This window comes from Zootoca vivipara, chromosome 3, assembly GCF_965207765.1.
Source record: "Zootoca vivipara chromosome 3, rZooViv2.hap1.1, whole genome shotgun sequence".
Lineage (NCBI taxonomy): Eukaryota > Metazoa > Chordata > Lepidosauria > Squamata > Lacertidae > Zootoca > Zootoca vivipara.
In genome coordinates this window covers 34866233-34891598 of record NC_142586.1, presented here as the reverse complement: position 1 = coordinate 34891598, position 25366 = coordinate 34866233, and the positions used below count along the sequence as shown (strand labels likewise).

Below are 25366 nucleotides of genomic sequence, written 5' to 3'. Positions count from 1 at the left end.
GCCAGGAATCATTTTCACCTGCTGATCAGCAGCCTGAAGAGGGAGAAGGTGGAGTGAGCCCACCTGTAGCGGATAAGCTTTCAGGTGCACAGAGGAGATGGCACTGATGATATCCAGCTGGCTTCAGCCTTCTTAAGCAGAGCTTCCAGCAGCAGTCAGATGTTGGTAATGCTTGTAGTTTCTGGCTCTACCTTGCTGCTTCCTGCTCATTTTGAGCCTTAACCCCATGATCATTGGATTCCCTGGCCCCTGGACCATCTGACCATGTGGATTACTGTTTGCCTGACCCTAGGACTGGACCTGACTTCAGTTGCTGACTCTGCCTCCAGGCAAGTACACCTCAGACTCTTCTGGTTGACTGGCCTCCCCACCCCACCCATGAGCTCTGCACATTGTTGCTCAGTAACGAGACTATGACAACTGTGTGGTTATTGGTGTATGGACGCCTGTGGCAAGGCTGCCCATGGCTGTAGAATTATTGTAGTTAGTTAGCTCTCCAACCGAAGTTGGTAAGAGTTGCTCTGAGTCAATGAAGTCATCTGGGCCACTCCTGACAGCAATGGATCACAAAGTAGCCCCAAAATTTGCACCTGGTAAGGTTGGACTCCAATATCCTCTGGAGGGCCACAGTTTTGCTGCAGAGAGCTGATGATGTGGCAGAACAGATTCTCTTGGGGGGTTCAGCTCAGCAGAGGAGGCCCCTCTTGTAATTCCACCACCCTCAGAGGTTTGGGGAGTGGTGACCCAGTAGTGGGCATTCTCTGTGGCACACCTTCCCTACAGAGCTGTCTCTGGCATGCTCATTGTACTGCTTTTAGACCTTGCAGAAAATGCACCTCTTGAACCTGGCCTTTGATACTTGCAGTACTGTATATATTTTAGGGCCTGCTCTGGTTGTGATTGTCATTTGTTTTAAACTGTTTTTAATGTTGTGCTTTATATAGTTGTAACCTTCTAGTGAAGGGCAGGCTCTAAATATAACAATAGTAGAAATAAAAGCCCATTAATGTAGGTGCAGGAAACCTTTAGTCCCCTAGAGCAGTGTTTCCCAAACTTGGGTCTCCAGCTGCTTTCTGAATACAATTCCCATCATCCCTGACCACTGGTATTGCTAGCTAGGGGTGATGGGAGTTGGAGTAAAAAAAAAACCAACAACAACAACAGCTGGAAACCCAAGTTTGGGAAACACTGTTTAAGATGTTGCTGAACTGCAACTTGCATCAGCTGCAGCAGGCATGGTCAAAGGCCAGGGATGATGGGATTTGTAATTCAACAACATCTGGAGGGACAAAGGTCCCTCACAGCTGCATTAAGGCATGGTTGATATCATACAATATTGCTGCTTCTCTGAATGAGTCCATGTGCTGACTTTAAAAGCATCAGTGTATCTATGAATCATGGTAAGGCTGTCTTTCTTTGTCTTCTTCTTTGGCAATCACTCATAGCCGAGTAGGGACCCAGGTGGAGCTGTGGGTTAAACCACTGAACCTAGGGCTTGCTGATCAGAAGGTCGGTGGTTCGAATCCCTGTGACGGGGTGAGCTCCTGTTGCTCGGTCCCAGCTCCTGCCAACCTAGCAGTTCAAAAGTACGTCAAAGTGCAAGTAGATAAATAGGTACCGCTACAGTGGGAAGGTAGGTAAACAGCGTTTCCATGTGCTGCTCTGGTTCGCCAGAAGCAGCTTTGTCATGCTGGCCACATGACCTGGAAGCTGTACGCCGGCTCCCTCGGCCAATAACACGAGATGAGTGCCGCAACCCCAGAGTCGGTCACAACTGGACCTAATGGTCAGGGGTCCCTTTACCTTTACCATAGCCGAGTAAGATTGTCTTCCATAAACACGATTTTAACAATGGGTTGTCTGCCTTAGAATGAAGAGGAAAGGGGAAATGTAGCATTATAGACACAGGCAGTTTTCTTTTGCCCCTTGCAGTATTGAAATATGCATTTCAGAGAGATGATGCCCAGTATTGGTTTCACATGCGATTATTTTTTCTATGTATCTCTAGACTATTTAGTATGTTATAGACCAGGATCCAAGGAACTGTGCAGATAGTTTCATGTGCTCAAGAGGGCTTTTGGTTAGCTTCTGTCAAATGCCAGACCTTCATGCCACGTGGCACACTCACTTTAAGATTGGTGTGTGTGGGGGTGTAGTTTCAGAAGCTGTTTGTAATGGGGCAGGACAGCTTGCTGTTTGAAGAGATCTAGGGGGGTGGGGAACGGACTTGCAAGGCATGCCAGCTCTTGGGTAGTTCTTTAGCTATCTCAGTATTCTAAATTTTTGGCTTTGTTTTCTCAGGCTATATCAGGGCAACTGCACTAGATTAGTTTAAGAGAAAAGCTAAATAAAATATGAGAGAGGTTTGCATGAATGCTTGAGTTCTGGCATTTTATTGAGTGCAAGAGGTAGAGTGAATGATGCTGTAATCTTTTATGATGCCCCTCATGGCAACAATAGTTATACAGTGTACAGCGCCTACAATTCAAATTTCAACACAAATGGAATTCTATTTTTATTACCTAACATAAAGGGGAAAGGTATACCCAGAGCCAAAATTTGTTCATCTTTAACACACCTAAATTAACATTTATGGGAAAACCGTCTCGTGACAGTCATTGTTGCAGGGGGGGGGGCATGAGAAATTACTGTTTCCTTCCCACATTCAATATGTTTTGATGAAAGCTTCAGTTGAAATTCATCTGCATATAATTGAGAATATATCTACAGCATACTAGATATATAGGTAGGAAGCAAAGTGTTGCAGATTTTACCCCCGTTGGCCTGTGGTATAGGTATCTATAGCTATATAAAAGTCGCCACCAACATTTATTCCTGCTATAGTGGCTGTGCTCAGATGTAATGTTAAACCATAGTTTAGCACTGTGGGAACATGCCAGGGCAACCTTCGGGTCATAGGCTCTCCACTCCTTCTTCACAAGCATGGCAGCAAGAATGAAATCAAAAGCAGTTTGCCTCTTGTTCTAAAATAATTGCAGTAAGTATAGTGGTATAGGGAGGATTCTCAATGACCGAAATCGTAAGGGGGCAAGCTTTGACTCTATGCCCTGAAAGCCCCATCCTATGTATAGCTTTTGCCCTAAGACCTCTGTGTTCCAGCTGTCTGTCTGTAGGCACATGAGGTCACCAACTTGCCAAAGCTAAACAGGTCTGGGTCCAGCTGATACCTTGGAACCTTTTTTTTTGCAGTATACATTTTCCAGTCAGTGTTAGAAATTAGCTAGGTGCTAGGCTTATTTTGATACTGACATGGGTCAAATGTGACTACGTGGGGATTTCCAGGTGCCAGGCTGGCAATCACAGTTTAAAAATCTCTGCCTTAGTCCATAGTTCATACTGTTTCAATTTCCACTGTGTGTGTTTCTCCTCCTTGCATACTGGGACAAGTGAATTGTTGCAAAAGCAAGCTACAGTCAAGCAAAGTAGTTGAGATCATACAATCGTGGAATTGTAGCGTTGGAAGGGATCTCAAGGATCAATCCCCTGGTGAATAGAGATTCTGTTGCGGCGACCATAACCTAGATTCAAGGTGCCATTTGGCACCCAGCTTTCATATCTGAGTTTCTAACACTGATTCTCCTCCCACTGTACAAAACACTGGGCAGTACTCAGATCATTCTTGGGTCCTGATTCCACAGTACTGAAATATCTCTCTGCTGCTAGGTAGGGAGCACATGCAAAGGCTATTTCAGCCATAGCGGAGAGTTACAATTCAATTATTGATGCCCTTGCTTTGTGTTCATACTAGTGACAATGAAAAAGGTGATACGGGGAGAGAAGATGCTATTCTTCAGGGGGAAATGGAGGATTTAGTGTTTGTGTTCAGGCTCAAGCTTTTGGAATCATTTATTAGATCAGTTCCACAAAACTAGCAAGGCCCCACAGGATTCAAAGATAGCCCTCAGTACAGATGTGCAGAGCTTTGCACATCACTCCTCCACTTCTTAAAAGAAACCTAATAAAGTTTTGATGAGATTGAACTCAAAGCAAAATAATACCTGCCTGGTGTAGACTGCAAGTGTGTGAATAAAAAAAGTAAGTGATACTGGTGCGCCTGATGCTGATGAAAGCCTTTCTCCAAGAGAATCCTTTATTCTTTTGATGGATGGGCTTGAAACCAATTTAAAGAAAAGAGCAGAGGATAATATGTTTTAGTTGTTTTGGTAATTTTTAGTTTCATCCTTGCCTGTGTACCAATGTATGCGTGAATATAAAACTTTATTATTGTCCTTTCTGTTAGACTAATGCACTTTTATTAAACACCACGAGGCATCTTAAACTTGACATAGATTAGGGCCTCAGAGTGCCTTAATCTGGCCATAGATCAAGGATGAAGACACCCAGGGCCGGCCCACTCATGAGGCAAAGTAAGGTGATGCCTTGGACAGCAGAACCCATGGGGGCTGCAGATCCAGTTTCCAAGGAATGCATTGCCCGCTGCCACCCCTGTGATGGCTGCAGTGCCCTCCTTGGAGGCCAAATCTGCTGCCTCCTCAGTAGCCCCCACAATTCTGCCTCTACAGGGACCTCTTGACAAATAGGAGGCACTGCTGGTGGTGGGGGCTGCCCTCTGGTGTCTCCTGGGCTTTGCACACACACACACCCCCGTGTGATTCAGAGTGAGGCCCTTTCTCCTCTGCGATGGAGTTTTATTCCCACTTCAACCACTGGGTGAGGTTGATCTGATTCTCTTCCCCCCCCCCCAAACACATATGTTCCTGGTGTAGATTATTCCCTCTCTTGTTCCTGATGTAGATTTTTGCTCACCTTTTTCTTCTATGGTGTATGTGTTGGGGGCACCATTTTGTGGTTTGCCCCAGATGCCAAAGTGTCTTGGATCAGTCCTGGAGACACCCAACTACTTTCTGAGCATCTCAATCACAGCACAATGCAAGTTGGTGAAGAAGTGAGTTTGAAAGTGATTTTATGCTTCCTTTCTTACAGATGCGCACAACCCGCAAAGTGTCTGTATGGCCTGTGGGTCTGGCAGGCGGACGACGCTATGAGCGCCCAGTTGTGGAAAAGGGCAAGGTTATTGGATGGTACACTGGCTGGCGGGCAGGTAGACCTTTTCCCATTGATATGGCTGGTGAGTACTATAGTTACAGAATCTCAGATACAGATTATATTCATGTGAACATGCATGCAAACATTGTATCACTCACTTGCAAACAATCTACAGTAGTTCTAGATATTGCATGAACGCTGTAGACAGGCATACAAAAACCCAGTCTTCTGCCTTGTGTGCAAAAACAATGTTACTAGGTTCCTTCACCTCCTGAGAATCTCAGTCTTTCCTTTTGTTTTCTTTAAATGCAGTCGACTCGCAACTTGTGCAGATTTAACTTGTATGATCACAGTTTTATGTGCTTGGCAGCTGGCTAGCTGCGATCACACAAATTAAAAGCATACAAGGTGGAGAACTTAAAAGCTCCTTTCATGGCAGATTTTATTCTGGTGCGAAAGAACTTTTAAGCTTTCAGGTCTGCTTACAGGGCTCTGGGAAGGTATTGTGAGATCTTGTGGAGCCGTCTGAAATCTCATGAAGTCCTCCAGAACCTGGTAAGCCCTTGCATGGGGTCAAGGCTTGTCGCACCAACTCCGAAAAGGTAGGGATGGACATGAGGGGGCGCTTCTGGGTTTCTTTGTCTATACACAATTCTAGCTTTGTGTGCAATCCGCAGAACCTATGTTCTATGCAAGTTCTGAGTTGTCTGTACAACTTTATGGTGCTCAAGAGTTTCAGACAGAAATTTGTAGAAATTACTGAAGTTGTGTCTGTGTGTGTGTGTGTGTGTTGTGTTGTGCTTGTTTAATGCTACCATTCTGGCTATATATGACCATCAGGAGCACTCTTGATAATAACACTCAGAATCTTCCTCCTTGGCTACCCTGTGCTAGATAGGAAGGGTTTGGCGTGAAGATGAACCTGCCATTTTAGTTAGCACCAGCATATCTTGGAGGGTAAATTCTGGTTAAATCCTGCAGTCACTGGAATGCTTCTGAGAGTAAGTCGTGACTGAGCTTAGGGTCTGAAAGAAATATGCACCAATATTAGGTTTTGCATGTACACACCTTCCCCCTTTGCTGCTGGATTATTTCCCCTGCACTACAAAGACCAGCTGTAGTAGTTGGGAATGGGGCTGATGAAAGAATATCATTCGGTGATGCTTCCTACACATTACAATTTTCCAGCTCCTTATTGGCATTCACATCTCTGCTTTAAACGGGCTCTTGAGAATCCTCAGTGTATTAGCAAATGGTGCATAATGCATTCAAAGCTGCTGATTTCAGAGGTTTTGCCCAGGGTATGGTCCTGATGTTGTGGCACAGGGTTAGTCAACCTGGTGTTCTCCAGACGTGGTAAGCTACAGCTCCCATCACCCCTTGGCTACGGCTGATGGGAGTTGTAGCCCAACAAATCTAGATGGTACCACATTGGTTACTCCTGATGTAGCAGGAAACTATCATGGGATGGGTTTGTTGGCTGATGCGGTGCTGCTCCACCTGCAGTTGGTATTTGGAACATAACCATTGTTTTCATGGCTCTAACCAGTAGTCCATCTTGTTCAGCAACTTGCCAGCCAGAGATCCTAAGATGTTGGCAGCCAGAAAAAGCACGATGCAAATAGCACTTTATCATTTTTATTCAGTGTCTAGTAATAGGACATACTGCCACTGGATTCAGATACTTCACTATCAAGTTATGGATAGATCTGAGGGTTTTTAAAATTTAGATTTATATTGTATATTATTGCTGTTGACTATGAAAGCACCTATAGGGTAGTATTCAGAACTTCTCTCCAAAGGGTGGTAAAGTGAATTTTGTCTGATAGGACACCTGGCAAGTGTGCCCTGTTAAACTTCACACTGAGCATGTTAAAAATTCATATTGTATTCAAGGCTGCCATTAGAATGCATGCAGAATTTGTAATTAGGAATATTGTTGAAAATGAGTAAAGTGTGAAACTAAAAGAACTTTTTGCATAACATGTCTTCTCATCATTAACCCTCTTATAAGCCCTGCTGCTATATCCTAATTTAATTTACTTTTTAATAATAGGAAAACACCCTTCTCATTTATTTGAATTTTATATGGTATTTCTGTTTGAATGCTTCACCGAATTTCTTCTCTGCGCCTTCATTAATTACTGCAGGCAGCTAGTATCTTTCATTACATGAACAACGCCATGTGCATAGGAAAACAAGCCCCATCAGATAGTTCAAGTGTGAAAAGCGCTATTTCATCATGAAATGAGTCATTTCACACAAACCGCCGGAAAGTAAGGACTCTTGATAGCTTATAGGTAGATACAGTTTGAAGCGCCCTGCTTAAGGGAGAGAAATCAACAAAACAACCACGAAGGCAGAGAAGGTTCAAAAATTAATCTCATCAATCTTTCACTGTACAGCTTGTGACTGTATAGCGCTGTCTAGCTGCAAAGCTCTACATGCTTGGTCAGTCTTTGGTGTATTCTAGAAGCATCTCAAGCGCTGGCTGAATTGCTTTTGATATAGTGGCAGCTGTATTCCTGTCAGCCATGAGTTTCTTTATTTCGGAGAACACAGAGAGTGGGGTGGTGGTGAGGAGCAATAGCATAGTGGTATATTTTGAAGTACACATAGGCATCTGTTTTGATCCAGGTATGTGTGTGTGTCCACACACAAAAGAGTAGGAGTATGTAGCAATATCTGAGCTATTAGGATCAGTAGATGGTCACTGTATATAGTGAGTTGGCAAAGGGGTGGTGTACTGGTTAATATGTTGGACTTTAGTTAGAGAGACCACAGATGAACGGCCACAGAGTCGTCTTCCTCTGTAATTTCAACTTGTAAAGCACATTGAGCTTTAACAAAAGATCATCACCATTGGGCTGAATCAATGCAACCTTTAGCTTTAATTAGCAATGCAAACAATCTAAATTAGTCCATTTTTAAAACATCTTCTGTTGCTTTTTTATAACAAAGATAGTTGGCTTCAGTTGAGGATGTTGGTTAAATTCCACATCTGTCCATTGAACTCCCAGTTAGGGATGTAGGAGGTTGCCTTATACATAGTCAGACCAATGGTCTATCTAGCTCACTGCTTGCACTGACTTAAGCAGTGGTGCTATCTCCTCTGCCAGCCCCTTTCAGAGCTGTAAATAATACAGCTGCAAACATAGCAAGAGGAACATTCTGCACCCTTGCTGGGATTTGAACTTAGTGGCACCAATGGCAACCTTGTCCACTATTCCTGTGGCAAGGCAGCAACTCATAGAAGAGCCTTCGGTGGGCATCTGTCCTGTTTTCACTACCATTGGCTCTGCAATGCCTATTTAGCTGATTCTGCTGTTCTAATTCTAATGTTTATTTCCAGGACCAAAAGCAGAGATAACATTAAGTGCAATCAAACATTGCATGCAGAGAACCTTCTGCTGTTTTCTTTTATGCTCTGCAGGCAAATATATCTTCACAAGATACCGTGGAAGTAATAAGTTGAATCCAGAATATCTATTCTGTGAATGGAAGGACTCCTTCCATTTATGCAAGGGAATGAGATCCAGCAGAAACTCTCTACCACAGGGGTGGTCAACTTCCAAGAGACTGCAATCTACTCACAAAGACTGGCAGTGATCTAGCCTCTTTTTCGGGGTTCATGTCAAAGTTGTTGAGCTTTTTTAGGGAGGAAAGCCTGTTTCTTTGGGGTTCAGAGCAAGAGTTTTGAGCTTTTTTTTTAGGGGAGCCAAACTTGTTGAGCTTCTTTGGGGGGAGCCACTGAGGCTACCAGTGATCTACCACAGACGTGCAGTGATCTATTGGTAGGTCACAATCTACCTGTTGGACGTGCCTTCTCTACCAGATGAATGGTTGGGATGTGTGTGTGTGAAGGCGATTTTTGGAGAGCCCCTGTCTCCTGTGCTGTTCCTCCTGTTATTCTGGAGGGTTCCCTACCCCCCCCCCCCAATAGCCTATTTTCAGGTGGTGCTGGGGCTGCAGGGTGAATTATCAAAAATCATCTTCCTCAAGCACAAACTGTGAACTTTGGATCCAAGCAATGATCACTAGTCGATTAATTAACTCTAGAATTTGATCCATAGGGAAGATGCTCTGACTGGAAAGTTTTTTTACTGACCATGTTTTCAGAATTTGCAACCATTATTTTTAAAAAATCCATCCTTTCCTCCCTTTTTTGTTGGCCTGATTTCAGTATGCAATTTGTTTTACTTTGAAAAGGGATGCAGCTTTTTAAAGAATATAGTTGGAATTCAGAGAAACTTTATGCCAAATAGAGAATCTTTTAAAGTTGGCCTTGCAAAAAAATACTAGCCTTCCAATGGTTCCATGCCTGACTGCCCATACCAAGTGTGGGGGGTGGTGGTGGTGGTGAGAGGTCTTGTACGATCTCATGGATGGCTTTAGGCATTTTGGCACCCTATTGGGCAGAATCCTTTGGAAACCACTTTAAAGGCTTTTAGCTGCTCCCCATATCTATAAGGCAGGCAACACCCATTAGGAAACTGATCTGTAGGCTCCATGCTCGTCCTCTGGAATACTGCCCTGTTCTGCAACCTGAAATGCTCAGCCCTAGTTACTAATTCTCATCTGTTATACTAGAGGATTTGATGGAAGCCCAAAGATGTTTTGTTGAGACTTTACTCCACCCACTTGTGTGCTGGGAAAAGGGACAGTGACTCTGTCTGCATTCAGAATGTCACCAGTAATTTAATCTCCATGAGAGTAAGGAGTAAATGGAATTGGTAGCTAAAGAGGGAAGTTTGTGTGCATTAGGTGTGTGGCAACTCACAGCTTGAGTTATAACGTGGACTTCCCGCTAACTGCCATCATGTGGACATTTACAACAGTATTCCATCTGCTTTATCTAAATTAAGATCTCGGCTAGACACAAGAATATTGGCTTCTCTGGACCTTAGCTGTAACCCATTGAAACAGGTTGAGCAGCATCCTCTGGACTTGATCAGAATAAGGCCTGCATTACTTTGAAGATCTATCAGATGGGTGCAAAATAATATTATAAATGCTGCCCCTAAGATTAGTTTTCCCTTTCCCCATCTCCATTCCACTTCAGCCCACTTCTATACCAGGAAGCTATACTCATTTCTCCTTAAGCCTTTCCTGATCCACGATGGACATGTCTGTTCTAGGGTCAGTAAACAGTTGTCTTTCCTTACTCGGGTATTAAATGATATTTGTCTTAATAGTAGACCGCCTTAGTTACTTTCTCTCCCCACCTCTGTTAAGATATCACAGCTGCCCTTCCTTAAGAAGCTTTTACAGAATGATAACTTTATATTCAGTTGATTAGAAAATATTAATGCTGGGGAAAGTCTGGAAGTCTAAAACAGCTGCAGAGTATGTCTTTGTGGCAGTATCCTACATATGTAACCTTCCAAAATATATTGGCTCTGAGCTGAATTATTTCTCCTAACAAATTGCAAAGTGCTGTAGTCTAAAGTTTTAGATAGAATTAAGATTTTACTTGAACCCACTTATCTGGCTCTCTTACTCACTGCAGCTTGTTATTTTGAAGTACCGTGTTTCCCACATTTTAAGACACCGTCTTATTGCTTTTTTCCCTCAAAAAACCACAGGGTGGCTTATTTTTGGTGGCATGTCTTATTTTTTTTACGTTATTACAGTTTTTACAGCACCTTAAGGTCTTCTTGGCCGGGCCAGGCTGCTGGCTCGGGGCACTGCTGGGCACTGCGCGCCATGCTGCTGGGCTGTCTGAGCGCTGCTGGGCGCTTTGAGCAGCTGGGCGCTCCGCGCGCTCCAGCAGCCGTTTCCAGGCGGCGGGACGGCGACGGCGAGGCCGCTGGCTCTGGCGCTGAGCTCCGGGGCTGCTCGGCGCTCCGCGCGCTCCAGCAGCCGTTTCCGGGCGGCGGAGCGGCGGCGGCCGGGTGGAGGCGAGGCCGCTGGCTCTGGCCCTCAGCTCCGGGGCTGCTGGGCGCTCCGCGCGCTCCAGCAGCCATTTCCGGGTGGCGGGGCGGCGGCGGCTGGATGGAGCTGAGGCCGCTTGCTCTGGCGCTCGGCTCCGGGGCTGCTGGGCGCTCCGTGCGCTCCAGCAGCCGTTTCCGGGCGGCGGGACGGCGGCGGCTGGATGGAGCTGAGGCCGCTTGCTCTGGCGCTCGGCTCCGGGGCTGCTGGGCACTCCGCGCGCTCCAGCAGCTGTTTCCGGGCGGCGGGGCGGCGGCGGCCGGATGGAGGCGAGGCCGCTGGCTCTGGCGCTCGGCTCCGGGGCTGCTGGGCGCTCCGCGCGCTCCAGCAGCCATTTCCGGGTGGCGGGGCGGCGGCGGCTGGATGGAGCTGAGGCCGCTTGCTCTGGCGCTCGGCTCCGGGGCTGCTGGGCGCTCCGTGCGCTCCAGCAGCCGTTTCCGCGCGGCGGGACGGTGTCGGCTGGATGGAGCTGAGGCCGCTTGCTCTGGCGCTCGGCTCCGGGGCTGCTGGGCGCTCCGCGCGCTCCAGCAGCCGGTTCCAGGCGGCGGAACAGCAGGCCTCCTCGGCCAGGCAGAGGCAGGGCCGCTGGCTCCGGTGCTCCTGGGTGCTCCAAGCTGCTGGGCTAGAAACTAGAAACTGGGCTAGAAGCAACAGAGGCCCGGCCGCTGGCTCAGCTCTCCGCCCGCGCTGCTGCAGGCATGGAGATACACTATGTCTTATTTTCGGGGTATGGCTTATCTTTCGCAAATGCTTAAAATTGCTGCCCTGGCTTACTTTATGACTACGTATTAAAAAGGGGGAAACACGGTATAGTTAAAATAAGTGTTTTATTAATACGCACTGCAAAGGCTCTGCTACTAAACCTGGTCATTAAGCAACCACAAATGTGCTTCTTTCAGCACTGCAGAGTTTTATTAGAGACCATCCAATACATCATACAGGCAGTTGAACACTATTGGGGGCCTAATGGAAAACATTACTCTGCACTGCAGTAGTGAGGAACTTATGGCCCTACTGATGTCGTTGGACTACAACTCCCATCATTCCTGATCACTGGCTGGGCTGATGGGAATCTTAACAATATATGTAGGGCCACACTTCCTCGCCCCTGCATTTCTGGGTCTGAATTACTAAATTGCTTGATTCATAATCTTTAAGATAGAGTTAAGCAAGTTAACTGATTTGGTTCCAGGATACCTTTTAGACAATAGGGGCACCTGGCATTCAAATCTCAGGGCGGGTTCCCTTCCCAAATCCTTACTTTCAGATATGCAGAAGAGGGGCAAAGGAAAACAGCCTCTGAACAAACTTTTTGCTTGGCAGTTGCTTCCTACATCCCACAGCTGAGCTGTAGAAGGTTGTAAAGTCCTGCCTCAGGTAAAAATGCTGCTAAAGTCTCTTTGTCCCATTTTAAGAGATCAGAAAGGAATCTTGATTGCACACTGTAGAATGATGTAGCTCAAATACTTCTTTAAACGAAAGCAGTGGATTCCAAATTGAACTTACAGGGAAAGTGTTGGCAAGTGTCCTGTTGTACAGCAGATTTGCAAAAGCTAGTGAAGGAAATTGTGTGATGTGTAATGCATTATGCAAATGGAAGCACCCTCATGAATCTTTTTCTTGTGCAAGCCCTTTCAAACATGGAAATATCTTCGACTTCTGGAAAAGCACTTCTGGGCCAACCCCCTAAAATGAGAACTGCACATGTACAAAAGATTCAGGAAGGCAAACTTGCTGCCTTTACTAAGATCATGAGTAGCAGTTAAAGTCTCTTGACAGATTTTTGGTACTCTGAATAGGGAGAAAATGTCTAAAGGGTACTACATTTCCATGCTTCCCTGTTTAAATCAATTGCTGAGTGCACAGGAAGCCTACTAGTATATTTAGACATATGCAATAGCATAACACGCTCACATATCACAAATTAAACTGATAATTGAATCACCCGGTTTCTGCATTCAGTGGGCTCAATTGTGACAATTGGCCTAATTTCATATATATGAGCGAAATGAATGATAGAAGCAACAGCAAGTATTCTAGTTTTAGGAAGTCTTGCTATATGCTAGAAATTATGTCACCAGTAATAACAGTCCTTTGACATCCACACCACCACAATAAGGGGTGTACACTAAAGTGTACTACATAAGGATCCGTTTATCTACCACTTTCTCTTCAGAGCGTTTTTAAAAAATGGTGATTATGGCTGCATTAGTATAGGTGTTACACTCATCATGAATGGATATCACTTCTAGTAGTATCAATGACATACTGATTTGTGTGTGAAATTCACTAAGCCAATTTTATTTTGCCTTCTCATTAACAACTACATTTACTTCAGAATTTAATTTTCAACTAGTTACAGATGTGTTGCTTTTAAATCTCATTTTTCATACCAGGCAGGCTTTTCATCACTTGTAAATTCCAATAACTTGCAGTAAAGGTCACTGTTCACATTCAAAGAAAAAGTATAAACAGATACGGAGAAGCGGAGCTACTTTTCCAAATGAGAAAAAGCAGCTTATAGCCTGAGAGATATGCTGCATACATTGTGAGGCAACCACAGGAGTGAAATTATATCCTGCTGCATGATGTGGTGTAACACCCTTAGGGTTTTGTTTACAAAATACAGGTTAGCAAGAAGAAAAAAGGGGAAAAATATTTTTAAAAAGCTAAATCAGAGGTATGAAATGTTTATAACTTTGGTTTTAATGATTTAACAATATCTTGATTTACAAAGGGTTTGCTGTGAGCCTTCAGGTGATCTTATCCAACCCTAAGGCGATATTCAGACGCCATGGATCCCAACCAGGAATGCAGGAATCTGATTTTCTCAGACAGATCACCACAGTGGAAGAGCTGGAACCAAAAGCCAACAACTGCACAAAGGTATTAGTTTTGCTGTTTTAATACAGGAACCTGTCCTATAGTGGATTATCCAGAACTAATTGTTGACCCTAAACTTTTTTTTCAGGTTCTTGTATGGCACACAAGAACAGAAAAGGTAAATCTATCTAATGAGCCAAAGTATCCCCTGGACTTTGCCAAAATTGAAGTATGAAACGTAAGCATAAAATGGGACATAACAAAATTAAATATTTAGCTGTTTCAAGGATGCAACAATTAAGCTGCAGTTCGCTTTTGTGCAACAACTTAATGTACTTTACCAGTCTCAGTTAAGACTCATCAGATGGCTGTAATTTGTCTTCACTTGTTTTGCATGTGTTTGGATTTTTTTAAATTTAATCTGTTTTAGTACTTTATCCAGATCTTAGATTGTTCTTACACAAGACGTTCAATGAAATGCAGTGGAACAGTAAAAGAGTGACTGATCTAAACAATTGCAAAACTTCCAATTCATTTAAAAATAGCAGCTTCCAGATTATTATGTTCAAAGTTTATTGTTCCTGAATTAAACAGCTTTGCTTTTGAAGAACAGTAGATAAGAGGTCTTTATAGAATGAAAAAAAATCACATGATGTTTATGGATTTCTTTAATAGAGGGAAGCAACAGCTTATTGATACGAGGCACCATAAAATGTAAACACAGTTACTGGCATAAACCTGGATACAGCTGTAGAAAATAAAAGTAAATGTGCAATTGAGGAGTGAGTTACCCTGTATAAATGCTGTGCAATATACTTTAGATTAGCCCTCTGTACATACCTTTTAAGCCAAATTTACTCATTTTGTCACAGGCAACTCTTAAGAAAACTGATGAGGTGACAGTGACATCCAGGTTTATCTCTTTCACTAACCATCTTATCTGTTCAGCACGTCATAGTAAAATATCACAGTGGCATGAATAATGGGACAAAATCAATTTTACACAAGGAAAAAGGTTTCAGTGATACATGTACACTTATTTATATGATTTAACATTTGTTCATACAGTACCTTCTACAGGATTACTGGGAAATTTGTGGGGTGGGGTTTACATATTAGAGATAGTACTTACATGATATCTATTTCCCTTATATGCAAATGTTGGTTCTATAACTGATAAAATAATTTGAGTATGTAGTTGGTCACCAAGGTCTTTTGAAAAGGTATCATTCATGAAATCAAATGTACTGTGGAATGAAAAAGCTGCTGATGAGAGGTGTTCCCAACCTGCTTTTCACTACATCAAAATTTAAGTCAATACAGACCACAACACGGTTGGTTAAGATTATGTCTTAATATGAAGAACTGTGAGATTGAAGGGGGTGAGGGTGGGCAATGTATGTGGGCAGACCGTGGAAACTAGATGTATTTGAGCATGGAATGTCAAGTCTCTGATCTAGATGAAACTTCTATTGCAGTGTTCATTTCCAGAGTTGTGTGCTGAGAGTCTGGCCTGAGGAAGTTCCAGTCCACCCTGCCACTGTATTTGGGGGCTGGCCAGCAAAGCCCATCACATTGCTGGAACTAGACAGATTCATTCCAGCCATTTGCTGATTCATCTGTGAAATGCAAACATGGTTCTAGTTAGTATACAGGGGTTCAGCTACTCAAATTTCATACTGAAAGTTCAAACAGTAAGACAGACTCAAGTTTTATTTGAAAACACAGACACCACCTTGTCTCAGGGAGGGGCATTTGTATTCAACAGTAAGTTTAGTTTTATTTTATCACTGTCCTATGACTGGTCTTACTGCTGTTTTAATGTGAATACTGTAAACCACCCAGGGAGCCTGGTGGATGAAGGGTAATGTAGAAATATGGCAAATAAATAGTATACTGTTTCCGACTTTTAGATAATATACATGAAGGATATTTGCAAATCAGTAGTTATAGCACTGTAGAGAATTTTAAAGGGTGCATTTTCTACAAAGAAGTCTTGTCAAGGAGAATAAAGGTCAATGCAGAGATTACCTGAGTGGTGTGAAAGCTGCTTCTCTACTTGACCCAATGCATTGTTAGTCCAGTAACACAAAAAGCAGTACAGTGGTGCCTCGCTAGACGAAATTAATTCGTTCCAGGACTCAATTTCCTACGGAAATTTCGTCTAGCGAGGCACCGTTTCCCATAGGAATGCATTAAAAGTCAATTAATGCGTTCCTATGGGCTCGGGGAAGGCAGGCAGACGCTTCCCCGAGCCAAGAGAACAAGCGCCGCTGCTGCCAATAATAGAGCCGAATCGGACGAAGCTTCAGAAGCTTTGTCGGCTCTGTCCGGCGGGGTGGGGGAAAGAACGATCCTGCGCCTTTCCCCCACCTCTGCCAAGCCCCATGCCGGCGAGAAGCAGCGGCGGGGGAAGACGTTCCCCCGCCGCCGCGTCTTGCCTGCCTCCCCCGACATGGAGCACGGCTTCGGACACCTCTGAAACCGCGCTCCATGCCGGCTGCGCGGCAAGGGGAAACGTTCCCCCGCCACCGTGTCTTGCCTGCCTCCCCCGACACACAGTGGGGATCGTAGAGGCTTAAGAAGCCCCTATGATCCCCACTGTGTGTCGGACGGGATGTGGGGGGAACGCAGGATTTCTCCTGCGTCCCCCCACCATCCCACCTGTCACACAGTGAGAAGCCCCTACGATCCCCACTGTGTGTCGGATGTCGGACGGGGGACGCAGGAGAAATCCTGCGTTTCCCCCGCATCCCGCCTGCCGAGGGGCGGCGGCGGGAAAAGACCTTCTATCGCTGCCGCCTCCCGCCTGCCTCACCCCACACGGAGCGCAACTTCGGAGACCTCCGAAGTTGCGCTCAGTGTCGGGGCTGCGGGGCGAGAGGCGGTGGGGGGAAAATACCTTTTCCCGCTGCTGCCTCCCGCCCCCCACACTGAGCACAGCTTCGGAGGCAAAGGAAGATTAGCTGTCAGCTCCCTGCGCTGACAGCTGATCTTCCTTTGCCGCTTTCTATGGCCGCGCTTCGTAAGACGAAGTGGCGGTCATAGAAAATTTTGTCGTCTTTCGAATGCCTCTCGCAACGCAAAACTCTTTCGTCTAGCGAGTTTTTCGTTGTGCAAGGCACCACTGTAATGTGGTTGGATAGTTTAACATGGCAACTTTCCATGCTGACAGCAGCAATGGGCATGAAAAACAACCTTACCCAAAGAATTTCTTCCTGCTGATGTTACCCAGTGTAGAAGCTGCTCCCACACCATTCTCACAACAAATTTACATTCCAACTTTTGAAGCATACGGAAACTGCTCCACCCTGTCCGGCCCTCTTCCACCTTGTGAAGGCTACTGTCTTCAGTGGGAAGCCTTTTTTGCTTGCACAAAAGTCCCCCCACCCCACCCCGAGACAGTTGCTTTCTTCAAGTTGGAAGTTGACAAAGAGACTGAGGTGGGGACAGCTAGTCACCCTTCCTCACTGCATGTTTATTTTCCCAGGAGTAATGCACCAAAATTACCAAGCCATTCTTGTATTAGCACCCTTCTGAAAAAATTGCTTAAAGTGGATGATAATGCCAAAAAGCAATCTTGAAAACAAATACAATATGGCAGGATTTACAGTCCTGCTGGTGTAATTAATTCTTCCTAACTGCAGCAATAGCTTCCTAGCAATCAGCACCACGGCACCTCATGCTTAACTGGTTTTTACTATTATTATTATTTTAAATTCTATTACACATTATATGCATAACTGGGTTTTAATCCTAAGAAGTTGCTCCTCCCTGTAGCACCCTCCCCCCACATGAGGAGAAAATGTATATTCATTCTCACCTGAGAAAGGTTCCACTGGGCTTGTTGATTTTGCTGTATACCAAATTTCTGTGGTGGGGCTACATGCCCCACCATTGGTCCTTGGGGTCCAACATTTTGAGGAAGTCCCAAACCAGCAGTTTGTGTAGTGACAGAAAAACCATTAGGTATTCCCATGCCCACCATCATGCCTGTGTTCTGTCCTATGACAGGCACTGGTTGCCCCATCATGGTTCCCATCATTGCAGGGGCTGCGGGTACAGGTACAGGTACAGGTACAGGCACTCCCATGGCTGGAAAACCTTGAAAATGAGCTGGTGGTTGTGCAGTAAAGGGAATAGGTTGTGGTCCCATGAATACACCTGTATTAAGCAAAATGGAAGAGGAAAGGAGTAAATTCCATTATGTCAGCAAAGTTTTAAGTTCTAAAAACGAAATCTGCTTTTGCCAACCAAACTTCCGTTATATCAGGCAAAATACAAAACTGATATCCAGAGGGGTGGGAAGTAGCTGCTTTACTTATATCATTCTTAATTTCATTTCCTGATTTGTAAACTACCTTTGAGGGCTCAATTATTCCTTCAAGACAGTGTACAAATATTGTTAAGATCTACCGTGTTTCCCCTTTTTTAAGACACCGTCTTATAACTTTTTTCCCTCAAAAAAACACACGGTGTCTTATTTTCAGGGGGTGTCTTTTTTTTTTTTACGGCGCTACAAGACTTGGGTTTTGTGAAGGAAGAACTGTCTAGGGATAGATCCGCTCTGGGCGCCGGCGCTGGAGCCCTATCGGTTGCGAAAGCTGGCGCAGATTGCAACGTAAAAGAGGAGATACTCAAGCCGTTGCATTGGGACACCTTGCTGGAAAAAAATGGAATATCTCCCCGTTCGCAACGCTTTTAAAGCCTTCCCTTTGTCCCCTTCCCGAGCTGACTCTCCAAACATTAATGAACTCCCCCCTCCCTTGCCCTCCTCCCCTCTAAAGTGGCAGCCTGCCTGCAGGGACGATGAGGTGGGAAACCTCTTTGCCAAGTTACCATACAACAGTTAAGAGAGGGGTGCGAGCAGATGGACAGGTTGCCCTCCTCGCCACCCCTCCAGGCTCCCTGCGCTCCACCGGCAGCTGCTCTTACGCAGTGGGGGCGGGAAGTGATCGTGCCAAGGGATCTGGCTCCGGAGACTCTGAAGGGGGTGGGGTGGGGCTGCTTCATCCAGCGGCAAGCTCGCAACGCCCTCCTCGCCGTCGCTAGGGCTGCCGAGGCTGGATCGCGCCCCTTATCCCGCGCCTGCGCTGCGCGCCACGTTTTGCCCGATCTGACCCTAACCCTAACCCAGAGAAACAGCGGGCCGTCACCTACGCTGCAGCGGGCCGTCACCTCCGGCCGCTGCTCTGCCTCGAGCCATGCAGCCCACAACGTTCCGGCGGCGCGGCTCCCGCCGCCGCCAATCACCCCATTGCCGCTCTGGCACCTCGGGCCATGCAGCCCACAACGTTCCGGCGGCGCAGCTCCCGCCGCCGCCAATCACCCCATTGCCGCTCTGGCACCTCGGGCCATGCGGCCCACAACGTTCCGGCGCCACGGCTCCCGCCGCCGCCAATCGCCCCATTGCCGCTCTGGCACCTTGGGCCATGCAGCCCACAACGTTCCGGCGGCGCGGCTGCCGCCGCCGCCAATCACCCCGCTGCGCGGAGCACCGGATCGCGGAGCCGGTCTGCAGAGTCAGCGCCCAGCAACACCGTGCTGGATTGAGGAGGCGATGCTCCATGCGGCGCTGCTGGGCGCTGACTCTGCAGACCGGCTCCTCGATCTGGTGCTCCACGCAGCGCTAATCAGTGCCGACCCGGCAGGTCGCCGGATCAAGGAAGCGGCCTGCCGGGTCGGCGCCCAGCACCGGATCAAGGAAGCTTCTCAGGGTGGTGGTTGGGGGGGAGAGAAAACGCACGAGTCGTCTCCCTTTTCTTTCCTGCTTAGCCGGCTTGCGGGCATTTTACAGGAAAAAACGACGTGAAAAGAAAAAGGCAACGAGCCCGGTCAGCGGCGTCTCCCTCCCTCCAACTCCGCCCCCCAAATTGAACTCCCTGACACCCCCCCTTAATTTTTGGCCAGAGGCGTCCTCGGACCCCGTTCCCACCTTCGCTGCTGGGCGCCTGCAGGTAGACCTATGTCTTATTTTCGGGGTATGTCTTAAATTTTAAAAATCTTAAAAATCCTGCCATGGCTTATATTATGACTACGACTTAAAAAAGGGGAAACACGGTACATGTGGCTCAATGAATGTTGGCAAGGAATCTATTTAATGACAAACCCACAGTCCTTAGACATTTAAAGTGGATGGGGTTTATAACAAGAAACATGGGCGCAAAAATCCAAGCACCTAGTTGTCAGTAGTACCTAAAGTTGGGCCTGGTGATCTTGTGGCTGTGTCATTGAAGGAGATGAGGAAGCAGGCTTTCCCTGAAGCTGCTGCCACCTTTTGCTCCTTCTCTATTCCCCTGCAAGCTAGGATAGCTCCCTCACCCCACAACACTCTGGGCTACCTGCAGAGGCAAGGCACTGGCTCCCACAATACTCTCTTGCTCCTGCTCCACCCACCTGGCCCCATAAACAACAGCTCCTAAAGAGAAACCAAGAACTGGGCAATGACAGAATCTGATGACTGCCACTCTCCTGAGACCTGGGAAAGAGCCGGAAGTGGATTATGGGATTTGTTATGGTTTCTGGTTTAGGTTTACAGCAGGAGTGGGGAAACTCCAGCCTACAGGCTGACTTGTGCAGAAAGCAGGCTTGAAGTCACTGCCCATCAACAAATAGGTGGTGACCAAGTCTGCTTATCAGTAGCACTTCAAAGCACTGCACAGCTCCTTGCAAGCCCTGTGAGGTGCTCTGAAGTCCCAACAACGATCACTTGGACAGGTGGGTGTCCACAAGGGTAAGGGGAGGCAAGAATTTGGCCCTCTGGTTCCCCACCTCTGGGTTTAGAGGGTCATCTCCTCTTCCACCTTTCCTTATTATTTTTGCCCTCAAATCCAATTTTACACACCCTTCACAGTCTTTTACTTTCCCACTCAAGCTATTTGCTTCTTATATTCATCCCCCCACTGTTTCCAACAGGATTTCATGGAAGGAGACCTTAAATTGCAGTCAAAGCTTTCTGGAATGCAGCCCCAGAGCCTTTTCAATAGCAGAGACCAGCTCTGGCAGATATGTTGCTATAACAGTAATAACAATAATAGTAACCCTGATAAAACCATTAATGATTGTGAGCATATTGAAGATCATGAGGAGTAGCTACTACAAAGAACTACAAAGGAAACAGTGAGAAGAATCGCACCAAGAAGATCCCTCCTCTGAATAAAAACCTCCTCCAAATCGGCTCCTAACCTTTCTATGAATAGCTATAGCCTTCAAATTACAATGCTCAGTTTTGAATAATTTCCTTCTTTAGGCGTCCTGCTTGATGTTAGTTTTTTAATGATAAAAAGGGGGAAATAAATTCCACTTATCACTAATGCACACTTTTTGCTGCAGGGAGAGAGAGAGACCCAACCATGTGTTCTAGGCACAACTTTTAATTAAGACATTTAGAAATAAATTTGAAAACCAATTACCTGGAGCATTTTGCTGCGGAATAGTACCTGTGCCATATAATGACAGGATGGAGTCTTTGGAGAGCAGTTTCTTTGCGGACTCTTCTGATTTTGTTTGTTCAGTGAACAGATCTAGATCTCCAGATGCAGCAGATAAGGTGGCAGCTGCAGTGTTAGTGGAAGCAGTCTAGGAAGAAAGTCAAATGAGATTACTGAAAACCATTATCACCAAATTGATTAGCTAAAGGGCCATGTGTTTTCAAACAGAATGCAAAGATTTAGTTACTGTATTAGTAACCAAACTTTCCAATTACAAGCATCCCCAAAATTTGTAAGTACTGTACTGTAAAGGAAAATGTCCTAACGTTGCAAAAAACCCACTAACGAACAAATGCCTGCATATGTATAGCACAATACTAATTATTTACCAATGTTTCCTTTGTGCAAGTCACAATGACATATATTACGACAAATAACCCAGAATACGCAACGTGAACAAAAGTAGAACAGCTACACGTTTTTATACAGCAAATTTATTACCTATGGCTAGCATGTAAAATTTATGTCTTCCACATGTATATATGCACATCTGATAACCTTGACTGGCCCAGGATCATCAGATGTGCACACGCAATTGTTTGAAGATGCACATTCATGCTTCTGTTTCATAGTCTATGCGGTGCAGCACCACTGTATACATAGCAAATATTTGCCAACATAAACATACACACAGTATGAAGATTTCATTATTTGTCCATTTGTTTTTAAATAAAAAGCTTACAAAGCAATTGCATAAAGATTGTCTCTTCCAGAATTTGTTCTACTTGTGATGCACACATACACCCATTACAACTGTTCATCATCTCTATTCTAGTCCCAGATTCTTGGTGGGTTTATTCTCCTTTACTTCTTACTTGCCTCCATGTAACTGCAAGTACAGTCTTTGTTTGGCTGCATTACATGCAAACCCTTTTCCAGGAGAAAACACCATCAGATAAACTTTATTTTGGTTTGCTTATAATTTTTCTCAAGTAATCTAAAGAAAGTAGTGATCACATGAAGCAATTTCATATGGTAAGAAATACTGAGCAGAACTACTGTCATATATCTATTACTTTCAACTAATTCAAGGCAAGGTTACAAGAACTGCGTAAGATAAGTTTTGGAAGCTGCCAGTTTTAATTTTAGGGTCACTGCTTAAGAAAAAGATTTTTGAAAAAGATCTCAAGTGGTTTGTGAAGCTTAGATTCTTAAAGACTTCAAATTTGTTTTAAAAGCAGAACCACAAAAGGATAAACTTTGTATTGCCCCATGTTCCACACAGTGCATAAAGGTCACAGTTTGAATGGTTCAGTAGTCTTTGTAAGGAAGAACTGCACCTTTAGAAACTAGAAATTCTCACATTTTTTATGACCTCAATGGAGCATGAAGAAAAGCATATCTTCCATAAATCTTAGTATGTCTGTAAGAATGGCAGCTCTGAGAAGAAATGCAAGTAACTAACCAACCAACCAACCAGAAACAGGTGGTAGCATGGTTAATGTGTCAACCTAGGTTCAAATCTCCTAGTGATGTTGGCCCAGCTGCTATACCAAGTCTGTAGGGAAATCATGTATATGCTACTTTGCTCATTTATCTATTTAATTTTGAACATTTCTTACTGACTTTTCATTACACAGTGATTTCAGAGCTGTAGCTTAAATAAGTTCCAAATTCACAATACACTTACTAAAATCAAGGTATGCAAGGTCAGAAGCAGCCAACTAGAAATTCAATACTGGGATCAGATTCCAATAAAAGTTTGGACAAATAACAAGGTCAACTGGCAACTACAACTTTTTTTAAAATGTAGGTGCCCACCAGATCACAGAAGGGAGGGAGTTCCAAAATACTTTCCCCCTGGGGCTCAGCACATAGAGAGGTTGGAATAACAGTCATGGATGGCATGCTTGGGTAAACAGGTGGTGGGGTGAATGCTCACCCTCTACCCAATTTGGGCCCTCAGAAAAGAACTAATCCAGTTTCATTGGAAGGAGAAAATACTATTGCTATGGGTGGACTCAGGACTAGTATAATGTAACTGAAAAACTCCTACTGCTAGAAAGCTCTCTCCCGGCAAATTTCTAAAGTCTCACCACTCACAACTGAAAATTTTTTATTGTGCAGGGATTCAAAATATACAAAAGTGCTCTGTATTTTTTCTCGTCTGAAGTGGTTTCACACCTTCAAGTCATCTGATATATATTAACATTTGAGGAAGCAGTCTATAGTCCACAAAAGTTTATGCCGTAATAAAAGTTGTTAACCTTTCATGTGCCTCAAGAGTCTGCTCTACTACTGGAACGAGTTCAAATTTTTCACTTGTCAAATGTAAGAGTATCTAAAATAACCTGAGCACTACACAGCAAAAGGAGAAAGAGTTCCTGTTTGAAGGGCTACAATCTGCCCATCTGCAAGAGAATGGGGCATAGGAAGAACAGAAAAGGAGAAGAAAACAAGCCAAGGTCAAATATCACTTAGATAGCACTTCACCTTCCTAAAAATGGAAAGTAGTTGATGGAAAAATTACTTTTAAAAAATGCCATGGGGCTGGATTTAACTAACTTGTCTGCTAGCAGAAGGACTCCTGTTAATGCAATGGGACTCCCCCCCCCTTTGCCCTGCCTCCCTAAATTCAACTTTGGAGGGTCAGGAGAAACTTCAGTGTCTAGGGCAAGCATCCCCTAACTGCGGCCCTCCAGATGTTTTGGCCTACAACTCCCATGATCCCTAGCTAAGAGGACCAGTGGTCAGGGATGATGGGAATTGTAGCCCAAAACATTTGGAGGGCCGAAGTTTGGGGATGCCTGGTCTAGGGCAAGGAGAAGGGAGATAGTTCCATCAGCAAGAGCATTTCTCCTTGCCTGATGGAAAAATCTTAGTGCTACGCTGAATTCCACTCAAAGTGTTTTGTTCTGTTCTTTGTAAAGATAAGGTAAGGAGCTTAAGCCTCAGAGCAGAGTAACAGAAAGCATTACATGCACAAAGTGAGTTAGCAAAAGAGCGAGCAAGCAGTGCATATCACGAAAAAGGAATTAAGCTGTTACCCTTAAGAGCTTTCAATTTTTAAAGAGACAACATCAAGAAGATTGAACAACAGTGATGTATGGTTAGAGCATTGGACTAGGGCAGGGATGTCCAAAGTCTGCTTCGGGGGCCCAATTTGGCCTGCAAGTCGATTTAATCTGACCTCTGTAGCTGTATATGCCTTGGGGTAAAATCCTTTAAACAGCTCAGCAACTGCAATCCTAAAAAAAGCTAAACAACTTTGGGGTAAAATTGTAAGAAAAGCTAAATAACTTCAATCCAAAAAAAAACACAACAATTTTGGTCAGCCCTCATGCATGTTCACTTCATCACTCTTTGAAAAAAGTTTGGGCACCTCTGGACTAGGGCCTGGGTTCAAATCCCCACTCATCTTTGAAGCTCACTGGGTGACCCTGGGCCAGCCACTGTCTCTCAACCTACTCAACTCTCCTTCACAAGGCTCTTGTGAGAATAAAATAGGAAGTGTGAGAACCATGTATGAGATGCTTGGGAGGCAATGTGGGCTACAGATGTAATAATATCACAAAAGGAAAATATACACCCTAAATCAAATAACAAAAAGGAGACATGGGCAGCCCACCTGACCACTCCCACTTTCAGTTCACTAACAACAAACAATTAAAATTGCAGATTAGAAACATGCCAGAGTCATAGATCAATAAATCTACAAACCATTAAGAGATCAGCTGGACTAACTAGGCCTCTGCACACTTTAATGGGAAAGCATTTTCATTTCCAAAATGTGCCACTAAACCTTAGAATCATAGAATCATAGAGTTGGAAGAGACCACAAGGGCCATCCAGTCCAACCCCACTGCCAAGCAGGAAACACCACCAAAGCATTCTTGACATATGCCTGTCAAGCCTCTGCTTAAAGACCTCCAAAGAAGGAGACTCCACCACACTCCTTGGCAGCAAATTCCACTGCCGAATAGCTCTTACTGTCAGGAAGTTCTTCCTAATGTTTAGGTGGAATCTTCTTTCTTGTAGTTTGAATCCATTGCTCCATGTCCGCTTCTCTGGAGCAGCAGAAAACCACCTTTCTCCCTCCTCTATGACACCCTTTTATATATTTGAACATGGCTATCATATCACCCCTTAACCTT

The 25366-nt window shown here is 44.9% G+C and overlaps 2 protein-coding genes across 4 annotated transcripts in view; one reads left to right on the top strand and one right to left on the bottom strand.

The window, feature by feature from the left end:
- Window positions 1–21970, top strand: part of B3GAT2 (beta-1,3-glucuronyltransferase 2) — a 242474-nt gene extending 220504 nt beyond the window's left edge. The window contains exons 2-5 of one of the 2 annotated variants that reach the window (XM_035110598.3): window positions 4966–5110; window positions 13697–13845; window positions 13931–14020; window positions 20698–21970. In XM_035110598.3, the coding sequence (XP_034966489.1) occupies window positions 4966–5110; window positions 13697–13845; window positions 13931–14017 (381 nt within the window). In that variant the 3' untranslated portion in view covers window positions 14018–14020; window positions 20698–21970. Of the gene's footprint in view, window positions 1–4965; window positions 5111–13696; window positions 13846–13930; window positions 14395–20697 lie in introns of those variants that run through there. The other variant, XM_088665847.1, reaches the window with a different exon arrangement.
- Window positions 14433–25366, bottom strand: part of SMAP1 (small ArfGAP 1) — a 58117-nt gene continuing 47183 nt past the window's right edge. For both annotated transcript variants that reach the window (XM_035109668.3, XM_035109669.3), the window contains 3 exons: window positions 21195–21360; window positions 17606–17946; window positions 14433–15401 (listed from right to left, as the gene is read on the bottom strand). In XM_035109668.3, the coding sequence (XP_034965559.1) occupies window positions 15264–15401; window positions 17606–17946; window positions 21195–21360 (645 nt within the window). In that variant the 3' untranslated portion in view covers window positions 14433–15263. The remainder of the gene's footprint in view (window positions 15402–17605; window positions 17947–21194; window positions 21361–25366) is intronic.